The sequence below is a fragment of the Aulostomus chinensis genome, chromosome 3, assembly GCF_037954235.1.
Source record: "Aulostomus chinensis isolate RoL2024-O1b breed Wild chromosome 3, RoL_Achi_v1.0, whole genome shotgun sequence".
NCBI lineage: Eukaryota > Metazoa > Chordata > Actinopteri > Syngnathiformes > Aulostomidae > Aulostomus > Aulostomus chinensis.
The window spans coordinates 16078088-16094885 of NC_141322.1; the positions used below are offsets into that span (position 1 = coordinate 16078088).

The 16798-nt window shown below is 43.0% G+C and overlaps 1 protein-coding gene across 2 annotated transcripts in view; it reads left to right on the plus strand.

The window, feature by feature from the left end:
* rassf5 (Ras association domain family member 5) overlaps positions 1-16608 on the plus strand; it is a 30787-nt gene extending 14179 nt beyond the window's left edge. The window contains exons 2-6 of one of the 2 annotated variants that reach the window (XM_086198962.1): positions 2086-2228; positions 11027-11140; positions 12581-12914; positions 13000-13115; positions 13193-16608. In XM_086198962.1, the coding sequence (XP_086055088.1) occupies positions 2086-2228; positions 11027-11140; positions 12581-12914; positions 13000-13115; positions 13193-13336 (851 nt within the window). In that variant the 3' untranslated portion in view covers positions 13337-16608. The remainder of the gene's footprint in view (positions 1-2085; positions 2229-11026; positions 11141-12580; positions 12915-12999; positions 13116-13192) is intronic. The other variant, XM_086198963.1, reaches the window with a different exon arrangement.
* Positions 16609-16798: the final 190 nt, after the last annotated feature.

Genomic DNA, 16798 nt, shown 5'->3' on the forward strand with positions numbered 1-16798 from the left:
ACACACGCACACACACACGCACACACACACACACACACTCATGTCTTCTGTGACCCCGAATAAGTCATGGACTGAACGTTCAGATTATTGTATGAAGATTATTGTATGGAAATCTTTGACTGAAACCATCACGTACAGTATATCTGTAAATATTACAGATGCATGATATTGGATTTTTGTTACCAACATATCTTTTTGCGAATAATTTGGCCAATATTTACTGATGATGTCGATATTAATAGTATAAAAGCAAATTTACAAGACCAGTTTAAAAAGCTAGATTCATCACACACAGGCAGGCTAAACAGCCTGGAGCCTATCACAACTGACATTGGGTGAGAGGCGGGGTTCACCCTGGACGGGTCACCAGTCCATCACAGGGCCATCAGGAGCAATTAGGGGTTCAGTATCTTGCTCAAGGACACTTCAACATGGTCACCAGAGGAAGTGAGGATCAAACCAGCGACCCTTCAGTTGTTAGATGGCCGCTCTACCTCTGAGCCATGCTGCCCCCCAACCCGAAAAGGAATATAATTATAATTACACAGAATGAGTAAGGTGTTGATTCAAAATATTTTTTTATTTCCCATAAATTATATCTCCTCATCCTACATGACAGATAACAAGCAAACACGGAACTCAATCAAAAATTGGACGGTACAAGAATCAATCATCAGACCAGTAGAATATTACCGCAAAATAGTCACAAGTGTTTGAAAAATGTCACATTTCATGGAAATCAGCCCGACTGTGATAAATGAAGATATAGATAAAGAACAACAAAACATCACCTTTTCTACAGCAATAACAACATATATTGAATATTTTTGCATTTATGTGCATGATAATGTCATTTATTGTTGATTGTTTTAGGATTTACAACAACAACACAAAAAACAGAAAACAGATTCTACCAGCCTCTTAACATAAATTAATCCCTTTTCACAGTGGTCATCAAGAAACTAGTTGCCGTGGTTACAGTGCGGCTGTTGAGTTTGAGAGATGCGGGGTGCAGACAGAGTCACTAATACCAGCAGACATGCTGGTGAATACAAGCTGAGCTTATCGAGCACATTCAGCCGAAGACCACGTTCACTACAGCAACAAAAAGGTGCGATGGGAAGCCAAATGTCCTGCAGCAAATAATAAGTATAAAAAGAAGAGCGTTGTTGTCAGCTGACTGTGTGTGGAAGAAAAGAATGTGTTTCCTCACAGCTTCAGCCCTCAGTGTGCTTTTAAAAAATCCCTCTTTTTCTTATCTCACAGACACTGGGATGAAAGTGTCCGGCCAGTATAGTCTGCTGAGACATAAACAAGCTGAGACTTTCATATGTCACCAACAAAAAAATTCAAGAACAGTGACCTATTTGGGGAAGTTTTAGGGGAAGTACATTAATCTATTCTTTTCTAGCTGAGCAGCAGCAAAAGGGAGCTGACTGAGTTTGTGCAGCTCGTCTTGCTTCTAGACTGTTGGCCTTGACATTTGAAGTAATGGGACTGTGTCCATCCACTAATATAATGCATTCTCTGTATTGTATTATGTATTTTTTCCACTTTGTTCTTAGCTGAACCACAGACAATACAGACATTTCTCTTCACCTCAGCCAAGGGGGAAGTGTTTTCAGTGCACTTTACATGCCTGATAATTCAAAAACTAGGACTTTTTTGGAGAAATGAAGCGTGTGAAATGGAAGAAACCCCTCTGCTTTGGTGCAGGTCTGTTACATATTGTGAAAAATCATCATCAGGGTTGGCTGAGGTATGTGCTTTCCAGTTGTCGACAGTTGCACTAGAGCAACATAAAAGGTTTACAGGGATACATATCTCCTTCAGTTGCAACATTATACTGAGTGACTGCTCAACTAATTTACCAAATTCTAGCAATAAGTGGATGTGTGTTACTTGGTGCATCAAGAAATGCTTTTGCCCTAATGACATGAGCCACTAGAGGGAGCTAGTTTCCTTTATAAAAGGAGCTTTTGTTGTGTGTGTGTGCAGCTCAGGTTCTTCTGGCTATCACACTGATGTCTACACTAACACACACACTCTCTGATAGTATCATGTTTGATATTGTTTCATCTACAGCTTTGTTGTTGTCTTCATCAGACTGCAGCTACACGTGTCATCTGGAGTGTGAGCGTCAGGTCCAGCTGGACTGCAACCAGAGGGACAAGGAGCCTGAAGATACTCCACCTCCCCGAAGCCACCGCTCCACAACTGAACACAAAGTGAGCAGTTCAAATAGCAAACATATTTTTAGAGTTCCAACTCAACTAAACACATATTGAAATAGTTACAAATAGTAGAAAGTCCTGTGTGTGCTTAGATGCGTGTGTTGATGTGTGTGCATGTTGATGTGTATGTTGGTGAGTGTGTGAGTGTAGAGCCTACAGCCTACGCAATTACGTAACCATTCTCTTTGCTTCCCATCATAGCCTGCAACCTACTTATGAATTCTTATCTTATTCATTTTCTTTGGAAAATAAAGGGGGGGGGGGCTTAATATATTCCTGGGACAGAATATACAAGTCCCTCCCTGCACGCTCTCTTACTCTTATAGCTTCGCTAGTGAACCTAGCTAATTGGGCTAATTTGGCTAAAATCTCTGTTCTGATTAGGGTTGTTCTTTTTAAAAACATGATATCAGGTTAAAATGCCAGGACTCTCCAAAATTAGACACTTTAATTCAGTTAGAAGTTCAGTGTTTAATTGTTTAATTGTAACCATGCCTCCCTGCCATCATGATGTACGAGCTGTGAGTACAAGTGATACGCTAATTATGTAAAATACAGTCTTGATGTAGTACCGCACTCATTTGAATGCGTGTGTGTGTGTGTGTGTGTGTGTGTGTGTGTGTGTGTGCGTGTGCGTGCGCGCACATGCACTTTTGCATAGGAGCTGAAGAGATTGTATGCCTGTATACTGCTCTTGGCATCCCCAACCTCAATCACCCACGCAATGTAGTTCATATCACACACACACACACACACACACACACACACGCACACACACATACACAAATATTATGCATGAAAGAGAACTGAATAACCCTGCAGACCTGCAGCAGAATGTTGGCAGCTACTCCAGCCCAGTGGGCAGATAACACAAAATTAGACCTCTGGTAGCGTGCCAGGTAGTACTCCACTTTTAGAGAGTGTGAACAAACCCACTCACAATCATGTCATCCTGGAATATGTTGATGTAGAGGACTGAAGACAAGAGAGAATATTGTAGCAAATGTCTCTTGTTCATTTGACTGACTCACATCCTTCAACATCTATTGGTGATATATAATGACATCTACAATTTAGTCACATGAGAGCACCGACCACTGCTAGTAAGTTAAATGAGTGTGTAGTTGGAGGTAATGAGCAGAAAGTCAAAATTAAACAAGCGCTGATGATGAGTTCCTTGGAGGTATGTGCACTGATTCATGAAGCGCTGCACACAGAGAGGGGGTAGTCTAATTCCTGCTGTTTGTCCCTGTCCTTTTTGCACCTCAGTGTTTGTGTCTGTGTGTGCAGTATTTTCCTTTGTATTTATGGGCTCTTATTGTGTGTGCATCAGCAGAAAAGGCTCCCCTTTATGACCAAAATGTGCTGCAGTCCCATGAAGTACAAGGAGCAGATGTCATCGACCAGCAGTCGTTCTGTATTCATGTGTGTGACATCAACCCTTCACTTCTCCCATAGTGATTAAACTGATGGGACTGAGGAGCAGCGCTGCAGATAATCAGTCTTCAGCTAACGCTAACCTGACAGAAAGACCCGGTCGTACCATCCTCCTGAAACAAATCAGTCTACCTGCAGTATATTCATGTCTGAATTGATTTTTCAAATTTAATTACACAAACAGATATAGCACGTGCGGACAGATGCGTGTATGTGTCATCAATCGTAGTGGTGACAGAGGCATTAGTGGCTTTTTGACAAGAGGGTCACTGGCAGTCAGAGGCCCACCCGGAGGGTTCGCTTGAGGTTAAGGGTCACTGTAATCTATAGTGAGCAATCATTCATTATTTGTTAATCTAGCAGCAGGAGCTCGCCCCTTCACCTTCAAACACTGGTGGTAGTGCTAGTGGAGAGTGCTGGTCTAATATGAATACAACCAGTCTAGAATGAGGACTTATGTTTTTGAGAGTCATGATGATGTCACTACAGAACAGCCATCTTGCCCTGTCTCTGCTGCTCCCTGTCACTGCAATTCTGCAGCTGTAAAACAGTAGCTGTGAGGCATCACATCACTCACACATCAGCGTTTCTCCTTCGTACTTACCCTCGCCTCTCTCGCTTTTTCTCTCGCATTCTGCAAGAGGAAGTGGTCATGCTCTGCAGGGCGCAGTAGCTTGCAGGAAGAGAGAAAGAGAGTGAGTAGAGGGAGGGAGGGAAAAGGGGGAGGGTGCTTGCAGGCTGATAACACACTAAACCACAGATGGTTGAGCAAGGCTGCAAGAGAGTGAGTGAGGAAAGTGAGTACGAAGACAGACAGAAGGAGAGGAGAGGACAGGAAAGGAGAGGAGAGGAGAGAAAAGGAGAGGAGTGGGGAGAGGAGAGGAGAGGAGAGGAGAGAGGCATCTCTGATAGTAAAGCAACAAAGAGGAGAGAATAGTAGCACCGGAACGTCTGTTGCTGCAGCCAAGAGATCCTCCACCGCTCTTTACTCTGGACTCAAGGGACGGTGGATGCTAACACTTATAAATGGCAGCGTAATTGAGCTGCAGCTGAACTGAACCTACAGCAGTGCAGGAAGAAAGCAGGATGCGTTATCGATTGCATACCTTTATTTGTCCAGGAGTATAACAGGTACTCTCAGGTGAGCAGGGTTAACTTGAAACCACACTGTAAGCTGACTCCATGATACCAGCATCTGCCGGGGTATGTGAGACAGTTACATGCTGTGTGTGTGCACAGGTATGCAATGTTTAGTTGGAAACAGCTAGGTGCATAGATGATGTGACACCGCCGTCAGAACAACACACACACACACTTCAGGAGGAAGTTACACGTCTGCGTTCGCTCTCAGATTTCCTGGTCTCCTCTCTGGTGACACCCATCGTGGAGAATCTGAGCCGAGGTCACCTCTTACAGGTGGGACTTGAACACTCTGGATTCATCATCAGAGGAGCGCTCTCTTTATCTGGATGAGTAGAACAAATTTGGACACACTCTGATTGTGGCTGAGTGTCACATCAGCCCGGCGGTTGAAGATAAACCCGGACTTCCTCAGATTGTCAGACGTGCTGTGGCAGACACCATCCCGGGACCCCTCCATGACTGTCAATACAGTCCTCACCCCCTCCATGACCAGCAGTAACAGCATGAGCAGCGGGTACTGCAGCCTGGATGATGACAGCGAAGACTTCACCTTCTTCACAGCGAAGACTTCATTCTTCCGTAAACCCAAGCATGCAGCTAAGGTACAGAACCGCTTCAGATGAGTTAGTGGAAGTGTGACAGACTCGGATGGTTCAGACAGTTGGTGTTAGGTGTTAAGTTAGGCTGGGAAAAAAAAAACCCAGAAAACAGAAAAACAGAAGTGTTTAGGGGAAGTGGTGGTGTTCGCCTTGGTAGGTCTCTAGGTGTGTGTGTGTGTGTGTGTGTGTGTGTGTGTGTGTGTGTGTGTGTGTGTGTGTGTGTGTGTGTGTGTGAAAGGTTTATTGTCATACATCATTTCTCTTGATGCCTTGTGGGAACTCATTCATCATGTAAGTGGCTAGCATACATTTAGCATAGCGGTCCCAGGATGAGGAGGTGAAGGCCAGGATGAGACCAACATGTATCTGCTGTGTTTTCACATAGAAACAGAGTTAATGATGTCAGGTTCCACTGGGGTTTCATCTCTGCAGGACGTGGGAGAGGTTTCCATAGAAACCAAGCAGATACTTTTGCAACAGCATGTGTACATATGAAGAGCAACTGCCTAACAGTAGCAAAAAACGTTTTTTTTTCTAGTTACCATAGCAACTGATGTATTTCAGCACTAGCCTCACACTTCCTGACATTTGCTTGTGGTGTACTGTACTGTGCAAATATCTGTGTCAACAACTACTGTAGAAAGATCCAGGGTTGTCAATTGTTCTGTGTAATGATTGAGTTGTAGCTAAACGGATAGACTCAGAAGAGTGAGAGTATGACAGATAGAGCTGAAGCACATAGAGTTGTAATTTCTGAAACTACATTTATATTTGTACAAACATGCTCAGCCATTTTTCTGGCCGACCTTGTCCAGGCTGTGGTGTCTGATTTGAAGAATCTCTGAATAATTGACCAGCTGTGTGTCAACATGTGAAGCTAGGGTTGCTGTTTGGTGTGTGTGTGTGTGTGTGTGGGGGGGGGGGGGTGCATGTGGGCTGCCAGTGCAGAGGCTCCCAGCTGATATAGCCTGATGCCTCTGGCAGCCGTAGGAAGATAGTTGGAGGTGAAAATGTATCAGGAAGGGAAAACAGCTTTGCAGGCTGGAGCACTGCAGGCTCCCTGTTAGACGCTGGCTTTGAATACGAAAAGGAGATATGCAAAGATGGTGTCCGCTGAATACTTTTAAAATAGAAGCATATAAGGTATTCAATAAGTGTGTCACTGTGTGACTTGCCTCCACTGACTCCGGTAGACCCACACTGATACACACTGGGAGACGTTTACATTCACCTAACTAGTGAAAGGGGAGTTCAGATCCTCCTTTCATTATGAATTATTTCCAGAGCTGAGCCTTTTGCTCCAGATAAGCCAGCCAGCTTTAATGTCTTTTCGTGTGTGTGTGTGTGTGTGTGTGTGTGTGTGTGTGTGTGTGTGTGTGTGTGTGTGTGTGTGTGTGTGTTTGTAGAGCAGCCGTTACGTGCATTTCTCTTTGGTCTGTGTTTTGATGCGGTAAAAATGAATGAGTTACACTGCTATTGGTGTTCATCATGACTATGAAATTCCTTTTCACATATATCTGTGGGCCGGCCGTTGCAGGGATCACCTCCTGCACATTCACATCTGACACAGTGACTGTCTTGGATGTAAAAGTATTTTCTGTTTTGTAAATTTGGTATACTGTACTGGTAATTTTTTGCAACTCACACCTCTATTCTTTTAAAGAAGTTAGATTATGAACATTTCCTTTTTCATAGAACAGTTCTTAGATTACAAGTAAAGTTCAGAACAAATGTATGATGAACCACAAATGATGAAATTGGATGAACAACAACATGGTGGTATGTAAAGTCATTTTTATTTTGTTAAAATGAATTAACGGTAACAAATAAAGTATTGTTCAGTAACTGGCATTGAAACCAAGCTATTGAAAATTTAAACGATACCTCACATGAACCCTCTACTTTCATTAAGATAGGCTGTGTTTGTTTTCTGGGATATGGACAATTATATTAAAAGTAATAGCGATGGGATATGCAATGAAGAGTATCTGAATCAGGTACTGATACAGACATTATCCACAGCTTGCAATGATGGTGCAGACCCAGATTCCGTCCATAGTTTGCACTGGACCATGAACGCACCATATTGTAACACGAGACATGTCATCGATCCATACACAGTTCAAAGCAATTGCTCAGCCCATTGTTTGTTGTTGCTTCTTCATAAACAACAATGAGGAAAAATGAAGCAACCCATCTTTCCTGTTACTGCCAAACAAACAAGCTACTACAGACTATGGTCACATAGAATTACACAACCAATCTGATCAGATCAGAGGGTGTACAGGAGCAGTCCAACTATTTCTACATCACAGTGTTTTATTTTACAAGAGCAGTATTGCTTGTTTATATGTGTTTCTGTGTGTGTTTTTCTGTTTCCTGTTTGCTGTTGCAATAGAATCATGTTCTCGATCGTGATTTCCAATCGAAACTTGGCCCAGTGAAGGTATTTGTGTGTGTGTGTGTGTGTGTGTGTGTGTGTGTGTGTGTGTGTGTGTGTAGGTGTCTTGCTTTGCATCGTTGGATAACTGCTCACGTCGTCAGTCTTACTGGCCTGTTGTAAGGGATCCCAGAGTCTAGTGTTACCTGAAGATCCTGATCACACTCGCACAACCAGGTTTGACTGACAAAGTCAAGAGTGAGTTTGTGTGATATCCACTTACATGTGCACGCACGCACACAGACACACAGACACACGCACGCACACAGACACACACACACACACACACACACACACACACACAGAGGCCTGGGTTAATACTGACTGTTTTATAGCGACATTTCAAGCAGTCATATGACCTCTCCTGTCTGATCTCATCAGAGTGAGAACATCAGCACTTGCTCATGTCGCCCTGAGATGTGTGTGTGTGTGTGTCTGTGTGTGCGTGTGTCTGTGTGTGTGTTGGCATTGCTGTGTTAACGTGGGTGTGATCTGCATGTATCAGTATACACATGTGTCCCCTTACGTAACAGTCCTAGATATCTTACACATTTAAGCCGTCTTACGTCTTCAGCATCTGAATCACAACAGGATGACACAGCCTGTGATGTCATCACTGCTGGGGACATGACCGGACATTTGGTGGGAACATGTCATTATAGAGTCGAATATATTATCGTGACTCATTGTCAACTCAGTCAACATATTTTGCATCACCTGTGTCTCCAGGGGCAATGTTTGCTCCAGATATTGAGTGAAGATGGACAGTTAGAGCAAGAATTCTGAGAACCTGTGAGAGCAAAACACAAGAGTTTGATGTGAGGGACTCAGACAGACATCTGCTTAGACAACTGTATTTTCAGGGTTAGGATTGTGCATAATGTGCAAATTAATATTCATGACGTGAATATGAATATGAACAATTGAGAAATAATTGCAGTTATTTTGAATGATAATATGATTTAAGGTCCAATAATAAAGGGATTGTTAATTATTACATTGTTATTCTAATTTTCACCAAAAAAAGAGCCATTAAAATCATAACAGTGTGATTTTTCCACAGATCTATATCCTACATAGATGTTTTTTTAAGTCTGTAGAATTTGATGTGGAGATCCGGTGCCACATTAATGAGTTTGAAACAGTATTTTGACACATATTTAGGCTTTGACAAATCTAGAATTTCTATTACATTTTCAATTGAACTTTGATTAATTAGGCAGCCCTACTTGGAATGATTTGCATCTCATATTTTCATCACATTTTTAACAGAATGTTTCGGTCTGTAAAACATGCTCATTTTCCTGGAATCACAGATTTTGTCCTGCTGGTCCTCCATGACCTGGTCCAGCAAGGTCAGCATCCCAGGACTTTGTGGAACTCACAGAAACTCATCTATTGTCCAGCTCTATTGTTCGCTGACCACTCTCACTGGTATGCAGAGAGGGGGGCGAGGCGCTGGCTCTGATACATTTAGAAACTCATACAAACGCAGGAATTCCTGCAAGGTTCTTTTCATTTCGGTTGCCTTTGTCTGCCTGGAATTATTTACATGTCAAATCCTCCATAACGCTCTGACTTTTCTTAACCCCTGATTGTTCTGCTCTGTTACATAAGCAGCAGAGGCAGAACTGTCCAAGTCTCATACTTGTGTGTGTATACACTCATTACAAAGCGGTTCGAACAGCCAACTTAGATGCCCACCTGCAGTTGGATGATAAACAAGGCCTGTCCTCTCCAGGATTTAAAGTTATCGAACATATACTGAGATGTGCATTTGATCCCAAATGTTTCCAGCCACGTTCAAAGAGAGAGAATCCATCATGTCTTGAATGTTATTCAAGGTAACAGTGCATTTCATGTTGCAGCTTGTCAGCGAGGTCACACACGTCGAGTTGTGACAATCTCATAAAAGTTATTTTTTGCGGCAACTTGGGGGCCAGAGCTTGGATGCCACGAATTAAGGCCACTCGCTCTGTCTCCGAGTCACTAGGGGGACGTTAATGCTACTCTGAGATGTAGTCAGACAAAGCCTTGTGATTGGACGATGTCGGTGATGGTGACAGACACCTAGATGGTGTTTCAGAATGTCAGTGAGATCATCTATCTATACAGCAAGAAGTGTCTGGTCTGTTTGAACATCTGTTACTCAGCTAACACCTGTTCATCTGATCAACAACAACCTCACCATGCGGATGGTCCGGGGCAGGGTTGTCCAACGTGGGGCACACAGGCCAAATTTGTTACGGCATGAGGATCCAATTGGCCCTCCAGATGTAAAAATACATCACTAAATAAATGAAAAATAATAGAAATACCAGGCCAAATATATCAGACTATATTATATTACTTACATTTACAAAAGTATATAAAACACACAAAAAGACACACACACACACACACACACAGCTGTAGTATTGAATGAGAGTGACACCATCACACAACCAGAGGACTTTCCTTCAGGAATGATTCCTACTCTTCATCTCTATTGCTCTCTCTCTCTCTCTCTCTCTCTCTCTCTCGCACACACACACACACACACACACACAGCTGTAGTATTGAATGAGAGTGACACCATCACACGACCAGAGGACTTCCCTTCAGGAATGATTACTGCTCTTCATCTCTATTGCTCTCTCTCTCTCTCCCTGCCCCACAAACTGCCAATGAACAAGAGAGGGAAAAGAAATTGTATTGTGAGATAGGGAGGATGCAACCCACTGTACTATAAATAACCTAGTCAAACTCTGTGTTGCTAAGGCTGGCTCAGCAGCCGCTCTTTCATCACTCCTTACCCCTTACTCGCTTCGTTTTCTGCCTACCCCCCCCCTTGATTCTCCTTCCGCTCCCACTTCTTTCATTGCTTCCTCCAGTGTTGCTGAATGTGTAGTTTGCTCCATTCACAATAATTCCTGTACCCGTACCGAGCAGAAGAGCTGGTGCAACCCTGCCGACCAGGATAGTGAAGTGTCCCCATCAGCTGCCGTCCCAGCTGCAGCTTTTCTTGCTGAGGCTGATAAAAATGGAGGGCAGGAGAAGGAGGGGTTGTCATAATTAAAAGAAATGATAGAATGCAGAAGGGATGTTCGTGAGAGAGTGGCTCTGTTTGTGCAAAGCAAGCGAAGTGTAAATGTGCTTAAGACTAATACTCTGTCTTTGTCTCTGACATCCAGACGAAGGAGGCAAAGGAGGAGGAGTCACAAGGGACTAAAGACCTCTCAGAGGAAGAGGTGCGGACCAGGATAGATGAGTATAACTCTCAAATCTCCAAGAAAGGCATGAGTCTGGTGAGTTAACATTGATGGCTGCAGTTTTATGTCAAACCACTCATTGTTTTTCAAATAGACAGCGAATGGAGTTGGGACTGATACAGAAGTATGTTTCAAAGTGATAAATGGAGCATGGTTTCAATTAGATTTCACTTCACTAATAACCTTTGATCCTCTTCTTATCGTGTCCACATATACAACATTTACAGAATGCATGGTTAGATGTTGTTCGGCCAAAACTGACAAACAGGAGCTTCATTGTCCTTGTGGAATCATTCAGATACTGCTAATCCGAACAGCCACAAGCAACAGCTACATGCTAGGCTAAAAGCTGCAAGCTGCGTAAATTGTGATATCAAATAGAAAAACACAAATTTTGAATATGCTTTTTTTGTGGATACAGTGAATGGTCCTATGATGACATAGAAAATCCTCAAACATTAAAACTTGCTATAAGTTCGATTTGAGAGTTGATGCTTCTTTCTAACTAAATATGAATCCACAGGAAGGAAACGTGCTAATTAATATGGTCCATTGTCACAATAGATTAATCGGTCCAAATACTAGTTGTGGCATGTGTGTGAGACTACTTCTTGGCAGGGTGCACTAACATCTTGTCATTACAGTGAGGCCACCAGTCCATCAGCACAGTCTCTGCCAAGTCATTGTTGTAATTAGAGAACATCGGGGGTACAAGTTGACAGATTTGTGTTGAAACTCTCAGGCTGTTTCTAGTTTCTGTGTTAAATCTGTAGTCCCAGACTTTTTCCAGCTCATGACATCAGCAGAGAAAGTCCCGATCTACCCTCTCCAATTCACTGCATTTAACCCGTGACAATGTAGACAGACTGATTTAACACAGACTGCCGTCGGACCGTGTTGAACTGTAGACGATCAGATCCACACTTCATTCAGAAAACAATCATTTTAAAAGCGATCTGATGTTTAATTCACAGACTGAACTGACAAAGCATCAATTCACACGTCAAACAAGTTGCCATCGTGATGTAATTTTTTTCCGGCATCGTGACAATCCAGATATGAGTTGGAGGTGGCAGTCATGAAGACACAGTCTCAGAAGTCAGCAGTGAAGCTTAGCAGGCTAACAGTGAATCACTTTTTACATCACTTTCAATATCTTAACTTCCTCTTGCTAATATGAGGGATCATATGGTGATCAGAGTGGTTATTTCAGTCATGGCTGATGATGTGAAGGAACAACGCAAAGGAAGGGAGCTAATGCATCTCTGTTGTGAAATCACGCCGGCCAGTTGGTCGGGACTAAGAAAACTGCTGGATGAAGATCATTTTTAATTTAAAGATGTGTTTAAGTCTTATTATATATCATGACAGCAAATCAACTTTATGACATTTCAAACACTTCACTTTTACCCTCTGGTCTTGAGTCTACGCAGTTCTTTCCCCCTCCTTATGAATGTTTTATCTGCTCCGTTCCAGGCTTCAGATGGATCCTACACAGGCTTCATTAAGGTCCACCTGAGGCTCAGCCGGCCAGTCACGGTGCCTTCTCTGGAGGTGTCCAGCACTGAGGTAGTGTTCAAGCAATTAGGCAGCCAAACTCAAGCACTGTCAGAGGCCCAGGAGGGGACGGACTTTGGGCAGAGTGAGAAAAGAACATCGTTCTACTTGCCGTGTGACTGTGTGAAGCAGGTCCACATTAGCTCTTGGACTACAACCGGCGAGGTCATCCAGGGCCTGCTGAAGAAGTTCATGGTGCTGGACAATCCTCAGAAATTCGCTTTATACAGGCAGACGCACCGTGATGGACAAGGTGAGGCCTAATCACCGCCTCATTAACATGATGACGTCAGTTTAGCACAATAAATCTGAGTACATGTTTTATTTCTCTCTGTCAGATCTATTCCAGAAGCTTCCTCTGTGCGAGCGTCCTCTCCTTCTGAGACTGATCGCAGGCCCTGACCCAGAGCAGCTCAGCTTTGTCCTTAAAGAAAACGAGACTGGAGAGGTGGAGGTGAGGAAGCGCACCGACTTACGGTTCTTGAAGGACTCTTAGAGAAAGTTTGTAACGATATCTTGTTTCTTCAACAGTGGCACGCATTCTCTGTCCCTGAGCTACAAAACTTCCTGGTCATCCTGGAAAAGGAGGAGGCAGATCGTGTACGAGCAGTGGAGAATAAATACTCTGCGTACAGAAAGAAACTACAGCAAGCTCTACAAAAACATGACCCTTGACCCCTCACCTGTTACCTTAGAAACTCAACCCAGGAAGACACAGACCCTTTGAACACTGACCCCCCCCCCCCCCCCCCAAGACCTATGATCTATTCATAGACTGGAGCCGGAGCTGAACTTGTCTCCACCCTCAACATACACAAACATACACACACCCTTTCTCAGGATGCATTCAAACCCCCACCCCCACCCCCACCACTCCTAAATGCGTACGTCCACTCCCTGAGGAGAGAAGCAGGTGTGTCCGAATGATCCGTAACTCTGGTTTGAGACTGAAAATGAATCTACAGTGTTTTTAATGATTATCTCTTCTTCTGCTACTGCTGCTGCTGCTACTGCAAGTGTTACTTATGCATGAGTCTCTGTCAGCCCCCCCCCACCACCACCACACACACATGCACACACAGGAAACAGAACACATGGTTACTTTTGCAGCATCTCCTTGGGAATGAAAGGACTACCAGTGTTTGTCTTATTTCCTATAGAAACATCTGATGTACAGAAAGGTTTTTTTTAATTGCAGGAATATAAGCTGTGGATTTGTGGGGGAGGGGTTTAGGGTCTGTCCAACATCAGAAGACTGTATCTGAAGTCGGACGTTGGAACAGAAGACGACTGCAAGGCTAAAACAGCACTATCCATTCCCTGATTTTTCTCAGGAAACAAAGAAATAACCTAACGAAGGGAAAGAGAATCCTCTTCCATTGTATACCAACTTTGTCAAAACTCATCTGTTTTATCACTAATTGTTATTCCTACTTCGATGCAACGAGGGAGTCAGACCCAGCAACACCCCCCCCCCCCCCAGCTCTCTTTCACATAACTATGATTTCATTCCCTCTTAAAGTAACCGGCCATGCATGAGAACTCCGCCTGTATGAATCCTTCCACACATTTCCTGACTTTTTAAAGACACTGTTATGAGGTTGCATTTGAGGGTTTTTTTTACACCAAAGCTTAGAAGGACAGATCTATTAAAGAGAACTGATATTAGACAGTCATCAAGTTAAAGGTGATGTATGTGAAAAATGAAACCAATATAGAGGTGCAGGACGCCGGTTTCTCCCTAACCCTCCACCGGAAAACAACCGAAAAGAAATATATGAAATTCATTATGATGGTTGTGATGTATTAATGATGTGTTTGCAATGCATATGTATTATGTAGACACTGGAAAAAAGGTTTGACATGGTTTAACTTTTTATGATAAAAAATATTCTTTTGGTATCAATCATTCTGGTTGGTGTGTGTGTGGGTTGGTGTGTGTGCTCATCTAGGTAGGGCAGTGAGGATAATGTGAATAGTGTTTTAACAGCAAGTGTGTCATTAGCGCACCCTCATTTGACCTCACTTATTCAGTATATTTGAGTGCACGTGTAACATTACAAATTAATTTGCTTGGATTATATTTGGCAAACACGCATCATTGAATAAATGCCATCATCAAGAAGACCGAAACCATTTCACGCACATTTTCCCAATTTTTTTCTGCAGAAATATCCATAAATGAGGCCACTTGTCCATGAGCACATTTTTCTCAGTCTTGCTTTTTACGTCACCACCCAAAGCCTAAGCTGTTCCTGCTGGCAGTGCCTTTTGTGTCATGTGCCCCAGCCAATATGTTTGTGCACACAGGAGTGCGTGTGTGTGTGTGTGTGTGTGTGTGTATGAGTGCTTATGCATGTGTACAAATTCGTTTTTTGGGGTGTTTTTTTTTTTTCCTTCTTAACACTCATTCATCATTCCTATCCCCTTGTGTGTGTGTGTGTGTGTGTTTGTGTGCGTGCGTGCCTGTGTGTGTTATTTATTTTATTTCATGGTTCAAACCATCCACGTGTCAAGGATGTTGAGACTTAATGCTTTTTTTGCAACTTTTATTTGAAGAAGTGTGTATAAATATATCAGTAGAACTGTACAGAATATGAAAATTGACAAAATAAATAAAAGGTTATCCCTTTATGGAAACACATCTAATGTGTGAGTGGCTCCTACACAGCTTTATGATGAACCACCGCTTGAGGTCATGTCACTCTCTTCATTTGAAGACGTCTCATATTTCAGAGTTGACATCATGGCTCCCTGTGAATAGATCGACAGCTCCACACTTCAACACACTTCATCTATGGGTCGGAAATATTTTTCATACAGAGGCTGACTGAAAGTTGCAAAGTAGACATTATCTTTGAAGAAGAAAATCCCTACAAATCAATACTTTTGAGTTATAGGACTTGTGTCTTTGTTTTATCATGATTTATGAGTTACCAAAATGAAGGAGAAAGTGAACTGGTTTTAATTCTCTGTGTGATTAGATGCAACCAAATAAATAAGAATGGGAATTAGCGCAAAGGTGCTAGGATTTAGCTATTATTTATTTATTCATGTTACTGTGCAGACATATAGATGTGAGCATTCTTTAACAGAGTGAACTTATTTTCCTCTTTGAACCAACTTGTATTACTTACAAAACGCCAGCAGGTGGCGATACCACACAAACAGTACGGGAGCCTCATGCAGATGCGTGTATTTCTGTGTGAATTTGAAACATTCATTTGTCACAGTGGGATGCGGGTAAATTCTGCTGAGACTCTCAGACATCAGTAGCAAAGGTTGTTTTTTGGGGCTGAATCTTAATTTAAATGTTGGGCAAATTAAGTTGTTACCCCACCACCACCACCACCACGACAACAGGTGTCAGTGTCTGTCACAGGGTGTTAGACCAAATACAGCCAAAAAACAAACCCACCCCCACCCCAAACCCTGCAAGGAAACATCAGGGTGGTTTTGCACCTGGCCCCATCTCTTTGAGTGCTTATAAATTCACTATATAAGCTCAGAGAAGTTCTCGATCCTTACACTTACACCTCGAGCCCCTCTAGGATGAAAGTGCAATCAGCAGATTAAATTAATAGCTATTGTCACCCTACTCTCTCTATACACCACCACCTAAGAATAATCAACATGGCCGAGTTGGCCTTCAGGGTGGGCTGATGGCCAGAGGACTGCCTGAAACTGTATCAGTGAGCTTATTTATGGCAGCAAATATAGACAGTCCCCCTCTTCTCACCTCTGAGAAAGGGCTATGTTTAGCATCACCCTCTGCCCAGCATGTATCACTGTCTGAATTTAGCTTGTCCCCCTTCTCATGGCGGCCTGAACTCACTGTCTGCCCGTCCTCCACCCTGCTCCCTCCTAACTATATTCAGCCTGGCATAGAGCTCCAGTTTCACCCCACAGTTCAGCTTTCTTGAAAGGGTATACTAAGTGCATGACCAAAGGCACCGTGTGCTGAGGAGCAGTCACGCTTTGCTCCACCTCGCAAATATTTTCGCCATCGGTTATTCTGCAGATTATGTCCTTCATTCATCACCCTGATAGCTTAGATTTGCCTGTGCCTCTGGAAGACCCCAAGCAAATATATTAGCATATTCCATGCGCTGTCACAGAAAAAAAGGATCACATTTC